The sequence below is a fragment of the Macaca fascicularis genome, chromosome 9, assembly GCF_037993035.2.
Source record: "Macaca fascicularis isolate 582-1 chromosome 9, T2T-MFA8v1.1".
Taxonomy (NCBI): Eukaryota; Metazoa; Chordata; class Mammalia; order Primates; family Cercopithecidae; genus Macaca; species Macaca fascicularis.
In genome coordinates, this window is record NC_088383.1 from 63,758,001 (window position 1) to 63,774,319 (window position 16,319).

The 16,319-nt window shown below is 38.2% G+C and overlaps 1 protein-coding gene across 18 annotated transcripts in view; it reads right to left on the minus strand.

Annotated features, from left to right (window-relative positions):
- The window catches only part of NRG3 (neuregulin 3), a 1,122,850-nt gene that overhangs the window by 34,610 nt on the left and 1,071,921 nt on the right, over window positions 1-16,319 (minus strand). For all 18 annotated transcript variants that reach the window (XM_045361990.3, XM_045361994.3, XM_074001660.1 and 15 more), the window contains one exon: window positions 2,734-2,836. In XM_045361990.3, the coding sequence (XP_045217925.2) occupies window positions 2,734-2,836 (103 nt within the window). The remainder of the gene's footprint in view (window positions 1-2,733; window positions 2,837-16,319) is intronic.

The following is a 16,319-nucleotide window of genomic DNA, read 5'->3' on the forward strand; positions in this document are numbered from 1 at the left end:
ATAATTACCATGGCCTGTCTTTCATTTAAATGTGGTACAACTACACATTATACTGTAAAAATAAGTGATTAACTGCTTCTTCATTATAATTTGGTTATTGTTAAGTATGGAATTTCTTTTTTGTACAAAGTTCTAGCAGGGAGACCCTTCTAATTACCACCCTGCTGAGTGTGGTTACCACTCTCGTGCTCCAGGGGAGGCTGCTAACTTTATAGCTACCCAGCCACCAAGTCCTGGTGTGGAAAACCATGGGTGTTAACAACAGCAAGGCTCTATTGGATAGTTACTCTTTTAAACACTTTGTTATGCCCTTTACATTGTGATTGTATTTTTTTTTTGGATACTGAATCTACTCTGTTGCCCAGGTTGGAGTGCAGTGGTGCAATTGTGGCTCACTGAAACCTCTACCTCCCAGGTTCAAGTCATTCTCGTGCCTCAGTCTCCTGAGTAGCTGGGATTACAGGTGTCTGCCACCATGCCTGGCTAATTTTTGTATTTTAGCAGACATGGAATTTCACCATGTTGGCCAGGCTGGTCTCGAACTCCCGACCTCAAGTGATCCTCCCGCCTCATCCTCCCAAAGTGCTGGGATTACAGGCATGAGCCATTGCACCCGACCATGGTTGCATTTAATCCTTAACAAAATTCTAAAAGGTAGATATTATATTTGTTCATATTTTACCACAAAGGCAACCAACGCTAAGAGACACAATATAATTTGCCTAATCAAATATAACAATGACAGCTTGAAGATTTGAATCCAAGTATGACTCACTAGTGTACAACCCTGACCGTTATGCCAGATGGCAACCTTACAGAACATAAAGTGCTATGGGCTGTACAAAAGAGGGTAAGTCCTAACCCACTCTGCGCAGCTCCACCATCTAGCAAAAGGACTATGTGAAACAATATGGTATAGAGGTTTAGAGCATGTGATTTAACCTAGAACTGCTAAGATTAAAGAACCTATCTGTAATTTTCTTCTTTATGACTTTGAAAAATAAATATTTTAAAATAGATTCTGGCATTATTTGAAAAATGCAGTAATAATGCACAACTCTGACTGCTGTGGTGTTTGGAAGTTAATACATTAAAAGCCCAGTGTGCCTGGCAAAGAGTAAGTGCTCAGAAATTGATAGTTACAACTGTCACATCCAAGAGTTGCCTAGGAGAATTAACAGCTAATATCATATGGTAAGGATGGGGCCCTGGCATTAACAAAAGGACCTTAGGTAAATACTAAGGAAATCTGAAAATACAGACTTTAGTTAGTAATACAATATCAATATTGTTCCATTAATTCTGACAAAGGTACCATGCAAATGTAAGCCATTAATAATAGAGGAACTCTGGTTTAAGTATATGGAAACTCTTGTACTATTTTGGCAACAGTTCTAAATATCTAAAAACATTCTGAAATAGTTTATGAGAAAAATAATGGTTCCTAATTCTGAATTGATGCTTGAGTTTATGTTATGTTAAAAAATCATAATCAGTTCTCTTTGAGAATCAACACAGAAAACATGCAGACAGGTATCACAAACTGTACCTGGAAATTAATCCCGTATTAGAAGAGCGAATGGGTAAAAACTTACAGGTCCACTCAGAAAAACAATTACACATTGGCTTGAATTTCAGACAAGCTATAGAAATAAAATCTGCCAAATTCTTAAGGCTCAAGAAACCATGGGGCTAATGTTTTTATCCGCATTTCTTATTTTAAGTGCAGATTATATCCTTTTAATAAATAAACTACCTCTACCAGAGTTCATTTGGAAAAATACACACACGCACACACACATACACACACACACACACACGCACACAGAGATATGTTTATATCTACTTTCTTTTTTTTTTCTTTTGAGATGGAGTCTCCCTCTGTCCCCCAGGCTGGAGTGCAGCGGCGTGATCTGGGCTCACTGCAAATTCCACCGCCTAGGTTCCGGCAATTCTCCCGACTCAGCCTCCCGAGAAGCTGGGAGTACAGTCGCACACCACCACGGCCGACTAATTTTTGTATTTTTCGTAGAGATGCGGTTTCACCATATTGGTCAGGCTGGTCTCGAACTCCTGACCTCAGGTGATGCACCTGCCTCGGCCTCTCAAGGTGCTGGGATTACAGGCTGAGCCACCACACCTGGCCTATATCTATTTCTAGTAAACATAAACACCTTCATCTGAAGAAGGTCTAATTTCTCAGCAAGATAACTTTAGGGCATATTCAACATATGCATATCAATTGGTAAACTGAAGTATATTTTTTAGTATTTATGTTCCATATTTGCCTAAAATCTGTATGAAAAATTGAAAAATTGAATTGTTTTTTCATAAATAGATAGATAATGGTTGATAATGTGTAGGTTCATAGCAGTGACCCCTCTCTTCAGAAGAGTTAGCCCTTAGTGACAGGCAGACACCAAGCCTTTAATACCGGCAAGTGGTTAATCAGTGCAAAGAACATAGAATGTTCGTGATCACTGAGAGGAATGATCAGTATGTGCATCAAAGATAAACCGCGCACACATGTGTGCACACACACATCACATACATGCAGGCACATGCCTGTACACACTCACCGCAATTTACAAAAAGGTCCTAAGGCACTTGCAGATTGTTGCTAGACCCATTTCCACAGGTTCCCTCTGTGTGGCGCACAGACCGAGAACTTAAAGTAACAGAAACTGCTTTCTCGAAAAGTAAACTTTAAATACTTGAGAGAAATGGTCTTACTTGCTTTTGAAGTAGAATGCTGCACAGAACATGCCCACGATGACAATTCCAAAGATGATACATGAAATTGACAGCACCTGCCTTTGATAAACTTCTTCACTCTCTGTGAATTTGAAAAACAAAATTAGAATGGATGCCAGCAGGGCACATCAGCAACAATCTTCATCCATGTACTTCTGAGCTGGTAGGAATCTGTCAAAGCCAACTTTTTTGTTTCTGTCATAAACAGGGAATAAAACGAGGAAATTATTATGATTCAATTTATTTGCAAAGTTCTATAGGATAACTGGGTGCTATTTTTTTTATCTGTATGGCTACATCAGAACTCATACTCATATACTGCGATTACAAATTTATTATCCACAGATATTCTATGACTAGGATTTACTGGTTACCTAAGTTTGTGAAATTGTGGTAGGGTCCAAATTAATCCGCTAGAGAAACAAACTCAGGTGCTTCTGAGCTTTCCTGTGCCACTGATGCCTTCCAATTTACCTTCCGTGGTGCGGATGCCCCTGTGTTTTCTGATTCTGATTTAGTCCTTGACTGTCAGCCTCCCATTCATCCTACTATCACTATGATTGACAGCACTCATGAAGAAAAAATCAATAGGCATGTAAGTATTTTATTCACCCAGTCTCTGTCCTTCTCAATACCATGATTTGGCACAGAATTCAGTCTCTATTACCAAGGTCATACCTTGTAGCTTATCACAAAAAAGACAATAATTCAGAAACAAACATTTCACTCTGTAGCCACTACCATTTATACTCCTAGGTCCTTTCCTAACCTGTATCTACCTAAACAATTCTTCCATCTCATCAAGACTTTGTATCCATAGATCCCAGTACTTTCTCTGTTAATTATCCTCCTCTTGTCTTCATCTTTCTGTTGACACAGGACAATGACCATGGTCCATGACTACAGTCATTTACTCTCTTGCAAATACTCTTATTTACTTTATCCCTTTCATCTTCCTTTCACCGATTTGGCAAAATAAATATACATAAATCCAAGAAACTGCCTTCTCCATACCTCTACTATGGGCAGCTCAGAATTGGGGAAGAAAACTGTACCACTGGGCAAATGGACACCAATAAAGAACAGCATCACAGAGCTTAAGTAGTCATCTAATAGTCACTAACAATCTCATCAGCCTGCCTTCCTGTTTTCCTAATGATCATCCATATCATCTCGACACTACTCACACACCTGGCACACCTTTCCCTCTCTCACTCTCAGACCTTCTACACAGGTCATAAGAAAGAAAAAGCCAATTTAGAGGACATTTCCCACTTTTTAACACACATATATTCTAAAAATATACAAAATTAATTGCATCCATATACATTCTCTCTCTGTGTCATTAACATAGAACAATAGTTCTCAAATTGTAATGCATTGGAGTCACCTTGGAGCCTATTAAAAAACAGATTGCACCTACTTCTTTCCCCAGAGTTACTAATTTAGTAGATCTGGAGTGAGTACAGAATATTGGCATTTTTTAAAAGTTCCCAGGTGATTCTGATGCTACTGGTCAGAGAAACATACTTTGAGAACTTTTGAGCAGACTAAGAGTTCTCAGAACATGAATCATCTACATAAAAATCACCTGGGGAGATATGTTTTTCTTTGTTAATACCAATTATGGTTTCCTTCTTTCTAAATCAGGATTTTTTGTTTGTTTGTTTGTTTGTTTGTTTTTTTATGTAGAGTCTTGCTCTGTCATCCAGGCTGGAGTGCAGTGGCGTGATCCCAGCTTACTGCAACCTCTTCCTCCTGGGTTCAAGTGATCCTCCTGCTTCAGCCTCCCAGGTAGCTAGGACTATAGGCATGTGCCACCATGCTCAGCTAATTTTTGTATTTTTAGTAGAGATGGGGTTTCACTATGTTGGCCAGACTGGTCTCGAAGTCCTGACCTCAGTTGATCTGCCTGCCTTGGCCTCCCAAAGTGCTGGGATTAGAGGCGTGAGCCAGCATACCCAGCCAGGATCTCTATTTAAGTAAAATTTTCAGGTATTTCTCATGCATACTAAAATTAGAACATTATTCAATTATAGCAAGCACTATTTTTTAAAGAAAATAATAATTCCTTTGGTGTTCATTTTTTCCTATCAGAGGCTTCTCATCACTGAAAATTACAGAAAAACAATAGATTCAAATTCATTTTATGATGCCAGTATTATCATGATTCCAAAAAAGACAAAGACCTAACAAAAAATTACAGATAAATTGCCCTTATTGCCACAGATGCAAAAAGTCTTAATAAATTTTAGGAAATAAAATATAACCATATATAAAAAGTATAGTGCATCATAAGTAAGGTTTATACACAAAAATGCAAGGTTGGTTTAATATTTTAAAATTAATCAATATGATTCACCATTTTTACATCTAAGCAGATAATCTAACAACTAGATTAGAGGCAAAAACGTAGCAAAACTTAATATTCATTCTTGATTAAAATTCTCAAAACCTAGAAATAGAAGGCACTTCCTCAACCTAATAAAGAGTAGCTATAAAAAAAACCTATATCTAACTGTGAAAGACTGAATGTTTTTTCCCTAAGATCAGGAATAAAGCAAGAATATCCACTCTCATACCTTCCGGTCAACACTGTGCCAGAGGTTTAGTTAATGTAACAAGAAAAAATAGGAATAAAAATCATTCGGCTGGGGGAAGTAGAAGAAAAGTTGTCTTTGTTTGCAAACAACATGACAATTTATACAGAAGAACTGATGGAATCTACAAAAGAGCCAGTATAACTATCAAGTAAGCTTAGGAAAATTTCAGGATACAAGGTTATAGGAGAGAGATACAAAAATAAATGCACATCATTTTATGACAACAAAGATAATTTGAAACAAAAATGTCATTTACAATAGCATCAAAGCATATAAAATACATAGAGCTCAATTTAACAAAAGGCACACAAGTCTTGTACATTGAAAAGCTTAAAAGAAGATCTAAATAAATAGATATAACATGTTTATGGATTAGAAGGCTTGATATTATTAAGATGTCAATTCTCCCCAAGATGATAGACAGATTGATTGCAATGCTATTAAGATCTCAGGAAGCATTTTTGTTTTTGTTGTTCTTGTCATAGAAATTGACAAGCCAATTCTAAATGTTTTATGGAAATACAAAAGAGCTACAGTAGCCAGAACAATGTTCCTGTAGCCAAGAGAACAAAGTTGTGGAATCACATGACTTTATTCTAAGATTTCTTATAAAATTTATAGTAATCAAAGCAGTATGGTATTGGCCTAATTACAGACAAACAAATAATTGCAACAGATAAAACAGTTCGGAAATATAATATTCGACACTCATGTGGCCAATTGGTTTTGACAAAGATGCCAACATAATTCATTGGTGAAAGAACATTTTCAAAAAATGACATTGCATCAATAGTATACATAGCCATATCCACAAAAATGAACCTGGATCCCAATATCATACTCTATACATATATACACTCAAAAAGGATGATAGATGTAAATGTAAATTTTAAACTACAAAATTAGAAGAAAACATACAAAAAAATCTTAGTGCCATGGATTTGGCAAAGATTTCTTAACTAAAATATGAAAGCTACAAACTAAAAAATATTTCAAAATCAAAATGGACTTTATCAATCAACATTAACATTTGCTCTTCACAGACACCATTATGAAAATCAAAAGGCAAGATATAGTCTGAAAAATTGCAAAATATATATTCAATAATGGACTTGTATCTTTAATTTGTAAGAATGACTTCTCAATAATAAGATAAGCAAACCAATTTAAATATGAGCAAAACGAGGTTGAACAGACACTTCCCCAAAGATATCTGGATGACAAATAAGTACCTAAAAAGATACCCAACATTGTTCATTATTATGAAATTGCAATTTAAATTATAATGAGATATATGGCACCCCCACTAGAATAGGTGAAATTGAAGATTCACCATACCAAATGTGAAAAGGATGTGAGCAACTAGAACTCTCATGTACTTCTGATGGAAAGGTAAAATTATATGGCCATTTCCAATGATAGCTTCACAGAAAGTTAAAAATATACCTACCTTATTATCTAGCCATTCCATTACCCACAACTATTGGGAGTTCAATTTCATTAGGTACCCAAATGTTCATAGAAACTTTATTTTTAATAGCCCCCAAACTGGAAATAACCCAAGGATCCATCAACAGGTAAATGGATAATCAAATTGTTATGTTTCTATATAATGAAATAGTACTCAGCAGTAAAAAGAAATGAACTATTGATATAAACTACAATATGAGAGAATATCAGAATAAATATGCTGAGTGCAATAAATCAGACAACAAACAGGGTACATGTTGTATAATTCCACTTATTCAAAATTTTAGACAATGGAAACTATAATAACATAAAACATGTATGTAGATACCTGGGGTCAGGAGTAGGGAATGATAGGGGAGATTACAAATTAATGTGGGGAAATTTTTGGGTGTTATAGACATATTACTTGTCTCAATTACAGTGGTTGTTTCACTGGTGAATACTTATGTCAAAAATGTATCTAGTGATACATTATAAACAGGTGGTTTATCTTATGTCAACTACAGCTGCAAAAATATTAATCCTAGGGTACAAAAGAATATACAAAGAATATGTAGAATATGCAGAATATGAAATAATACATAGCTTTTTATCTTTTAGTCTTCTTTTATGATTATACTCCCATAAACCATTCTCCATGTAGCAGGCTATATAAACCTTTTAATATACAAATTAAATCATATATACACATGTATATGAATGAATATGTGTGTGTCTTCTATTTTTAGTGTGCTATTGGGTTCCTATTTGACTTATAATACCTAAAACTCTTAGTGTGGTCTGAAAGACCTGCCTGATAGACACTGCTCACCCATATCAACCACTCTCCTTTTTTTCTGTTATGTCTACCATTTTAGTCCTTAGAGTCTTGAAACATGCCGTTTGCTTTATTCTTCCGTTGGCTTTTTTTGTTTGTTTGTTTGTTTTTGAGACAGAGTCCTGCTCTGTCACCAGGCTGGAGTGCAGTGGTATGGTCTCTGCTCACTGCAACATCCCTGCCTTGGGTTCAAGTGATTTTCCTGCCTCAGCCTCCCGAGTACCTACAGGTGCGCACCACCATGCCCAGCTAATTTTTGTATTTTTAGTAGAGACGGGGTCTCACCATCTTGGCCAGGCTGGTCTCGATCTCCTGACCTTGTGATCTGCCTGCCTTGGCCTCCCAAAGTGCTGGGATTACAGGTGTGAGCCAATGCTCCAGGCCTTCTGCTTGTCTTTTAAATGCCCACTCTTTTTTTTTTTTATCTCAAATTAAATGTCACTAGTTCAAAAAGGCTTGCACTATCAAAAAGCCTTGCACTGTAAGCTCCACTGGTTCAGGGGACCATATTCTTCATTAATTTATTCATTTGGCTCATCACTGTCTCCTCAGCACCTAGTGCAGCACTTCTCACATCACTGACACCTCAGACTTGTTACTTGAATTAACAAATGCATATTTCTGTCTTTACAGAATTGTTCATGTTACATCAATTCTCACCCCAGAGTGTTCTTAAGGCTTAGAATCTGTCTGTGTTCATATCAAGTCCTCCTAGGCTTAAACACATCCTCCTTTCCTGAGTTGACCATCTGCTCCTGACCCCACCCGCTGCTAAACTCTACACCCAGCTTCTCCATTTGGAGCTGCTATGGTTTGAATATGTTCCTCAAAGTTTCTGTGTTGGAAATTTAATAGTCATTGTAACAGTACCAAGAAGTGGGGCCTTTTTGAGGTCATTAGGCAATGAAGACTCCACTCAGGAAGGGATTAATGCTGTTATCATGAGAGTAGACTAGTTATCACAGGAGTGGGTTAGTTATCACAAGAGTGGGCTCCTGATAAGAGGATGAATTCAGCTCAATTTCCTCTCTCTGTCTCCTGAGCTCACTTGCCTTCCCCCTTCTGCCATAGAACTGCCCTCATCAGATGCTGGTGCTATGCTTTTGCGCTTCCCAGCCTCTAGAAACATGAACCAAATAAATTTCTTTTTAAAAATAAATTACCCATTTTGTGGTATTCTGTTATAGGCTAAAACAGGGGCTTTTTCATCCAACCTTGGCCTCTTCACTGTGATTCTGCACTCATAAAGTCCTTTTCACAGCACAGAGTGCCATAAGGAAAATGGTGAAAGCACTTGTCCCCTGGCCTCAGAGCATGAGCAGCATGATCAACTGATATGTAAGTATTCTGATTGTTTATCTCTGTGTTGGATTTGTGTGCTGTTCCAACCAACATACTCTATGCTGACACTGGTATGATGCCTGGTTTTATATTCTAGACTAGCTTCACTTGGTGCTGATGGCAATTCAAAGACAGAAAAGCAAGCTGAGGGGTGGTTCAGGTACACAAAATTCTTCATACTGTGACTTTCTGGGGTGCTCCCGAAATGCTGCAGAAGCTTCCAGGGCCAGCTGAAATTAGTCCATGGGGACTTGTGTTGTTTCTCTTATCAGTAAAGGTACTTGCAGTACTTTATCATTAATAAGCAAATGGAACCCTGATGAAACAAATCTGTATCAAAACCTACATGTACAGAGCCCACATTATAGGACCTATTTTCCTTTATTTCTTCTATTTTCTGAGACCATGCACTATATCCTCTCTTAAGATATGATTGCATGTTTTCTAGTACTTTTTCCTGTGGAATTATGTTGGGAACCAATGTTTTCAAACATTTTATCTCTTCTTAGGGTTTATTTTTGTTTTTAATGCATTTATTTGGGCTGGCATAATAGAAAACAGAAAGTAAACCTAAAAAAGTCACATTATCTACATTTCTTGGTAAGTGGAGAGGGGAAATCATGTGCCCCTGCAGGCTTGGGCTGACATTTTAAAGGTGGAAAGATTCAAATGAAAGGGATAAAAAATGTATTGTTAAGACCTGTTTAGGCATATCGTCATCTTAAAAAATGTCATCCTTTCCACCCCCACATTTGCAACTTCATTAAATTTTCCAATTGAACTTGGAAGCAAATAAATAGTTGTGCCAACTCTAAAGAATTCCATTTTACTTAATTGTCAGTTCATGACTGAAATAGAATAAGCATGACTTGCATATAATAATCTATCTACCCTGCTTCTGTAAATAAAATGAATTATGAAAATTATGGAGACTAATATCCAATGAAACAAACAAAAATATAAGACTGTACCTACAAAAATGAATGATTTCCACATAACATATATGCAGTATGTTTTTTGTTTTGTTTTGTTTTTTACTTGAAGCTAGTCGAATGTAGCCTGGGGACATGCAAAAATAAAAAAGCAATTCTGAGTTTAAATCAAGAGTGAAATTAAAACTCAAAGACTACAAGTGAATTTATAGACCCAGGTGTAGCTACAATGATGGTATATTATCAGTGCATTTGATTCATAGGGTATTATGCAAGAACCAGCATAAATCAAGGGGCTGAGAGTCTGGTAATTTTGGATTTGACTTTAATTTTGGTCACTTTTAAAATGAGTGACTGCAAGTATATTACTTTACCTTTATAAACTTCAATTTTCTCAGCTAAGTAAAGGCAATGATATCACTTATGTTTATAATGAGAATGATATCAAATAACTTTTCTTAAGCATATAGCACATTGTAAGTAATTCAAATAAATTATAGTTTTTCATCCTTCTATATTTTAAAATTTATTCCTTCTGTGTGATGGCTAATTTTAGGTGTCAACTTGACTGGAATATGGAATACCTAGAGACCGAATAAAGCATTATTTTGGGGTATGTCTGTGTGGGTGTTTTCAAAGGACATTTAGCATGTGCATATAAGTGGACTACATGGGGAAAATCTGACTTTATTATGGGCAGGCACCATCCCATCTTCTGGGATCCTGAAGAGAATAAACTGAGAGAAAATGCAAATATGTTTTTCTCTTTGTTGAAACTAAGCTATACTCCTCCTTTCCTGTCCTTGGACAAAAAACTCCAGGTTCCCTGGCCTTTGGACCCTATAACTTAAATCAGTGACCCTAGGTTCTCAAGCCTTTGGTCTCAGACAGAATCACATCATTGGCTTCCCTGGTTCTGAGGCCTTTGAACTTGGATTGAGCCATGCTACTAGGGTGGCCTGGCTGATACCTCCCCTTCCCCTGAGCCCACTCCACTCAGGGAGCAGTGTGGTCAGTGGTTGTGCATGACTACCTTTTACCATCAGCTGCAACTGTTCTTCTTCTCTTACTCATTGTCCTTACCAATAAAATAGAAAAATATTGCATAGCTGCGTATTTAGGGATTAAATAGATAAGCACGAACAAAGTGCCTAGAATAATACATGGCATATAATTGATGCACAAAATGCCAGTTTCTTTTCTTTTTCCTTTTTCTCCTGAAGCAGCATTTAGGTCAAAAAGAACCTTTAAAATACTCTACTCCCGTATGCAGAACTAGCCTTAGCCACAGGCAGTCAGTGACTTGCTAACTCTGGAGAAGTCTGTGTCCAGAAACTGGCATTTAGAGAATTTATTTTTATGTCTTTTTTTTAAACTCATTTTTTTAACTTGTACTTGCACTCTTGGTAACTGTATTTTTCAACTTGTGGTTTTCAATGTCCTGCCCAGAAATTTTGAAGGATGTAATACAAGCAGACCTTTTTGGGGAATGGGCTCTGTCTTTCATACTCCCCCTCACAGATAAACAAATAGGAAGTGTGTAGTATTTCCCCCATTTTCTTGGTAAAGACAATGGATAAGAGAGGATAAGAGCAGTTACAGCTGGTGGTGAAACAGACGCAGGCAACAACCATGCATGCTGCTCCCGGAGTGAGGTGAGTCTAGGGCAAGGGCAAGACTCAGGTCAGGCTGCCTGCCAAAAAGATTCTCTCCACTGTTCTAATGCTGGATTCTGAAATTTCACCACAATGTTACCTTCTCCAGTTTCATACTCTCCGTCACTTCTCCCTTTAAGAAAATAAATTGTGCTCTTTGTCCTTGGAGACACAGAATCCTTGGAATACTTATTGGTTAACATGATGTCTGCTTAACTGGGCAGCCACAGTTCAGACCCAGATGTGTAACACAGCCGTATGGAAATTCTCTTGGAAACTGCAACAGTATAAAATTCTCAAAGTCTCTCCATAGAAACTTATTAAGCTGTACTACGTAGAAAAAAGAATGCTAGTGAAAGAAAATCACAGCCATAGTCCCTGTCACACTATTTCCCCTGAGAGATCTCTGTAGAAGACAGAGCGTGGGTGACCACAATAGAGCATGATCCCCTACATGTGTGAGGGAACAGGAAATGTTCTAAATGGCACCTCCATATCCCCTCCAGGTATAAGGACCTAGGATTCTAGTTCTTCTTGAGAACATTTCCTTTGTACCACCATTTTTAGGGTTTCCTAAAAGACACAGAGCTCAACTATGATGTCCATAAATATGCTGATCTTCAAGTAGTGTGAGGTTTAAGCACACACAAACACACAGACATAAACCTGCATGTCATATATATGAGCAAAAATTTTACCTGGAAAACCACATACTCAAGATATGCAAATCAGATCCTATGTGTTGCCACTAGGTATCAAAATGAAGCATGATTACTCTTATAGTCATTCTAAAAGTCAACCAAATGGTACCTCAGAGGCTCCTTTCTATCCAATTGTTCATCATCTGAGGCCCTGAAGTTAAGAGTCTACCTAGAGAAGAAAAAGTCATCATAATACAACAATATTCATTAACGAACCCACTATTTATGAAGTGGGTCTTCACACCAGCATTCCTCCCTGCCTAATTCTAGTATTTATTTCTATCCATCAAACCAACCTCATCATCTGTGTAGGTCAGTCTCTCCCTGAATGGTTGCACTCTGACTTTTATGTCCTCATTTTAACTGGATTAAGTTTAAGTGGATTTAATCCAGTATTAATTATTGTTAGATAAAGCAGGTCTCCTGAATTTTATTTTTAAAAATCAACAAATGCTTGGGATAGATTAAAATATTAGGAGCTTATAAGCAATTGCAAATGAACCTTGATCAGGAAAGAGAATGAAAAGGAGAAGAATATTTAGAATGTTTGGAAATCAGGATATGCCTTTTTTAACTTGCAGATAAAAATGAACAAAGAGTTCAATGGCCTTATAAATGCCTTAAATAAGTATTTCATTTAGTTAAAAGAGAGCCTGAAGGCAAACAAAAGGAATCCTTACCATGAGACCAATGAGATCAAACATACACTGGCAGGGTGGGGCAGGGACAGAGGGTGGCCCCCTGGCAGGGTGGGGCATATAATACGAATATCAGGAAGACAGAACCAGCTCCCTGAGCCTTGCTACAAGCAAACGTGAGAAAGCTGCTTGGGGATGGGGGTGCTTCCAGTCCCACCATCCATGTGCAGAGAAGCTGAGATGACCAGGAAGTACTAAAATGCTCCATGTCTTTTACACTGTGTTATTCAGGCTAGAAGCACCTTCCCTTTTTCTACTTGAAACTCCCACTGTTACGGATTGGATTTTGTCTTCCAAAAGATGTTGAAGCAATGACCCCAGTAGTTATATGTGTATGACCTTATTTGAATATAAAGTCTGCTATGGTCTGAATATTGCTGTGCCCCCAAAATGCATATGTTAGTACCTAATGCCCTGTGGAATCATATTAAGAGGTGGGGCTTTTCGGAAGTGGGTAAGTCATGAGGGATCCACACTCATGAATAGGATTAGTACTCTTATAAAATAAATTCAAGGAAGCTCCCTGCCCCTTCTACCATGTGAGGGTACAACAAGAAGGCATCATCTATGGAGCAGAGACTGAGCTTTCACCAAACACCCAATTTACTGGCATCTTGACCTTGGTCTTCCCAGCCTCCAGAACTGACAAATAAATGCCTGTTGTTTATAAGCTATGCAGTGTAGGGTACTTTGCTATGCAGCCCATATGGACTAAGAAAGGGTCTTTGTAGAGGATCAAGTTAAGATGAGGCCATGAAAATGGATTCTAATCCAGTATTACCGTGCCCTTAGTAAAAGGAGAAATTTGGACACAGAGACAGACACATACACACATAGGGAGAACATCGTGTAAAGAAGAAGTCAGAGATGAGGGCAATGCTTTTACGAGCTTAGGAACGTCAAAGAGTGACAGCCAATTACCAGAAGCTAGGAAAGAGGCAAGAGTTATCCCTTCACAGCCCTCAGAAGGAACTGACTCTGCTAATACCTTGATCAGAACTGGAAACCAAAAGAATCGTGTGAGCCACCAGTTTGCAGTGCTTTGTTACAGCAGCCCTAGCAAGTTAATCTGCCCACCGATCCCTAAAAACTCAGAATAACTACTATGAAGTCTGAAAATTCTTCCCAAGCTTCCCTTCTGCATCTCTTTTACACCTTTTTCATAACTTCATGGTCTTGTACCAAAAATGCACCTATCCATTTCTCAAAAGTCCCGCGAGGACAAGGATATGATCTTTATTTCTGGGTTTTTGTATGTGGCTAATGCTGGCTGTGCACTAGGGGGTTACTACAAGAAAGTCTTTGGTAGACTCATTAGCTTCTGAGCTGGATGTCCAAGGACATTTACCAGTGGTCTTCTGCTTGGTGGGGCAATAAAAAGGCAGCAATTTCTTGAGGTGGGGGAGGGGGTTGAAAGTTACATTTACTCCAGGGATTCATTTTCTTGCTCTTTGCAGTCAACTATGGAAGAGTACACTTAAAAAAAATTGAAAGGCGGGGCACGGTGGCTCACGCCTGTAATCCCAGCACTTTGAGAGACCTAGGCGGGCGGATCACAAGGTCAGGAGATCAAGACCATCCTGGCTAACACAGTGAAACCCTGCCTACTAAAAATACAAAAAAGTAGCCGGGTGTGGCGGCGGGCTCCTGTAGTCCCAGCTACTCGGGAGGCTGAGGCAGGAGAATGGCGTGAACCTGGGAGGCGGAGCTTGCATTGAGCGGAGATTGCACCACTGCACCCCAGCCTGGGCAACAGAAGGAGGCTCCATCTCAAAAAAAAAAGGAAAAACTAAAATAATTACTTTATAATAATGTTGATACTCTATCTTATTTCTAGGCAAAATGCTTTTAGATGTGCATTATCTGTTAAAGTTGATATCTAAAGGGAAATAACAGTTTAAATTCATAAACACCTGTATTCTCAGCCTGTCATTTTCCTTTCTTCCCCTGCCCCCCCACCAAATATAAACGTTTCCTGTAATAACCGCTTATCTCCTTCCCTCGTTTCACAAACAGTGCAACTCTGGCTGACTATAGATAAGTGAATGTTATAAGACATATTTTGAAAAGCAAATGAAAAGCCCTGGGTCTTCTCATTAATATGTCTAACATGCACTGGCTTTCCAAGTGCTATTTCTTCCACAAATAAATTGTAAGTAAAAAGCAACGTGCATCAAATTATATCTCCTGGTGAGTTCTCAATACTAAGGCAAGCCCAGTCTGTGGTGTGTCAGTTCACTTTTAAAAGATCTGATAACTCCATTTTTCCTGAACCTATAATAACTGTCCCCCACTCCTGACCCTCAATTCTACGTTTTATCACTTAGGATTCACTGTTCATTGGCAAAGTCACATTCTAGGAGCAAGACATGTGACTTGGAACAATAAAATTTCATTTTCTTGACAACAGGGAGAATCTGACCTAGTGGTTTAAAGGAATCTTCTAGCTGTGACCTATTTAGATGGAGTAGGCATTCTAACCCACTAAAGACCTTTTAACCTTGCCTCACAGAACATTCAGGACCAAGGTAACACACAACCTTCTCCATATTAGTGTAATGGGGCTTCACTTCTCTCAGACAGATGAGGTGTAAGCTAAAGGAATCTAACTCCTTTACCACAGTCAGGTATTAGCAGTGATCCTGGAAAACCTACAAACATCATCAGCACAGTCAGCTCTTTGCATAGGCGTGCAGTCTAAGAGCCCTGTGGCTATTTGACTTCCCAGGCTTAAGCTGTAACTATCCCATCAGGAGCTGTCTTGAGTCAGGTGGGTATCAGACAGCATAGAGCAGGCATCTGGACTAGAGGTAGGAGTTCTCTCCGTTGGCTACACATTAGAAACACCTCTGGAGCTTCTTGAATACACCAACAACTGAACTCCAGCCCAGAGCAGATCTGAATTTCCAGCACTAGGAGGCTGGATCTGTGTACGTTCAAATCTACCTAAGGCAGCTGAAGTTGAAAACCTCTGGTCTAGTAGAGCATCCAGTCTGGACCAGCATGATCCAACAGAAATATAATGCAAGCCACATGTATAATTTAAGCTTCCAAAGCTTCCTAGTAGGCACGGTAGAAGCAACCCAATCAATAAATCAACAGAGAAATTCACTTTAATTATAAATGTTATTTGACCCAACATATACAAAATAGTATCACTTCAATACAGAATAGCTTTAAAATATTAATGAAATCTTTTATATTGTTTTGGTGCTAAGTCTTTGACATCCAGTGGGGCTTTTTATATGAGACTTACGGTATATGAGACTTACAGCTCATTTCAGGCTAGCCATGTTTCAAGTGTTCAACTGTGTTAATTTTACCCTAAAACTGCCTCCTTACAGATTC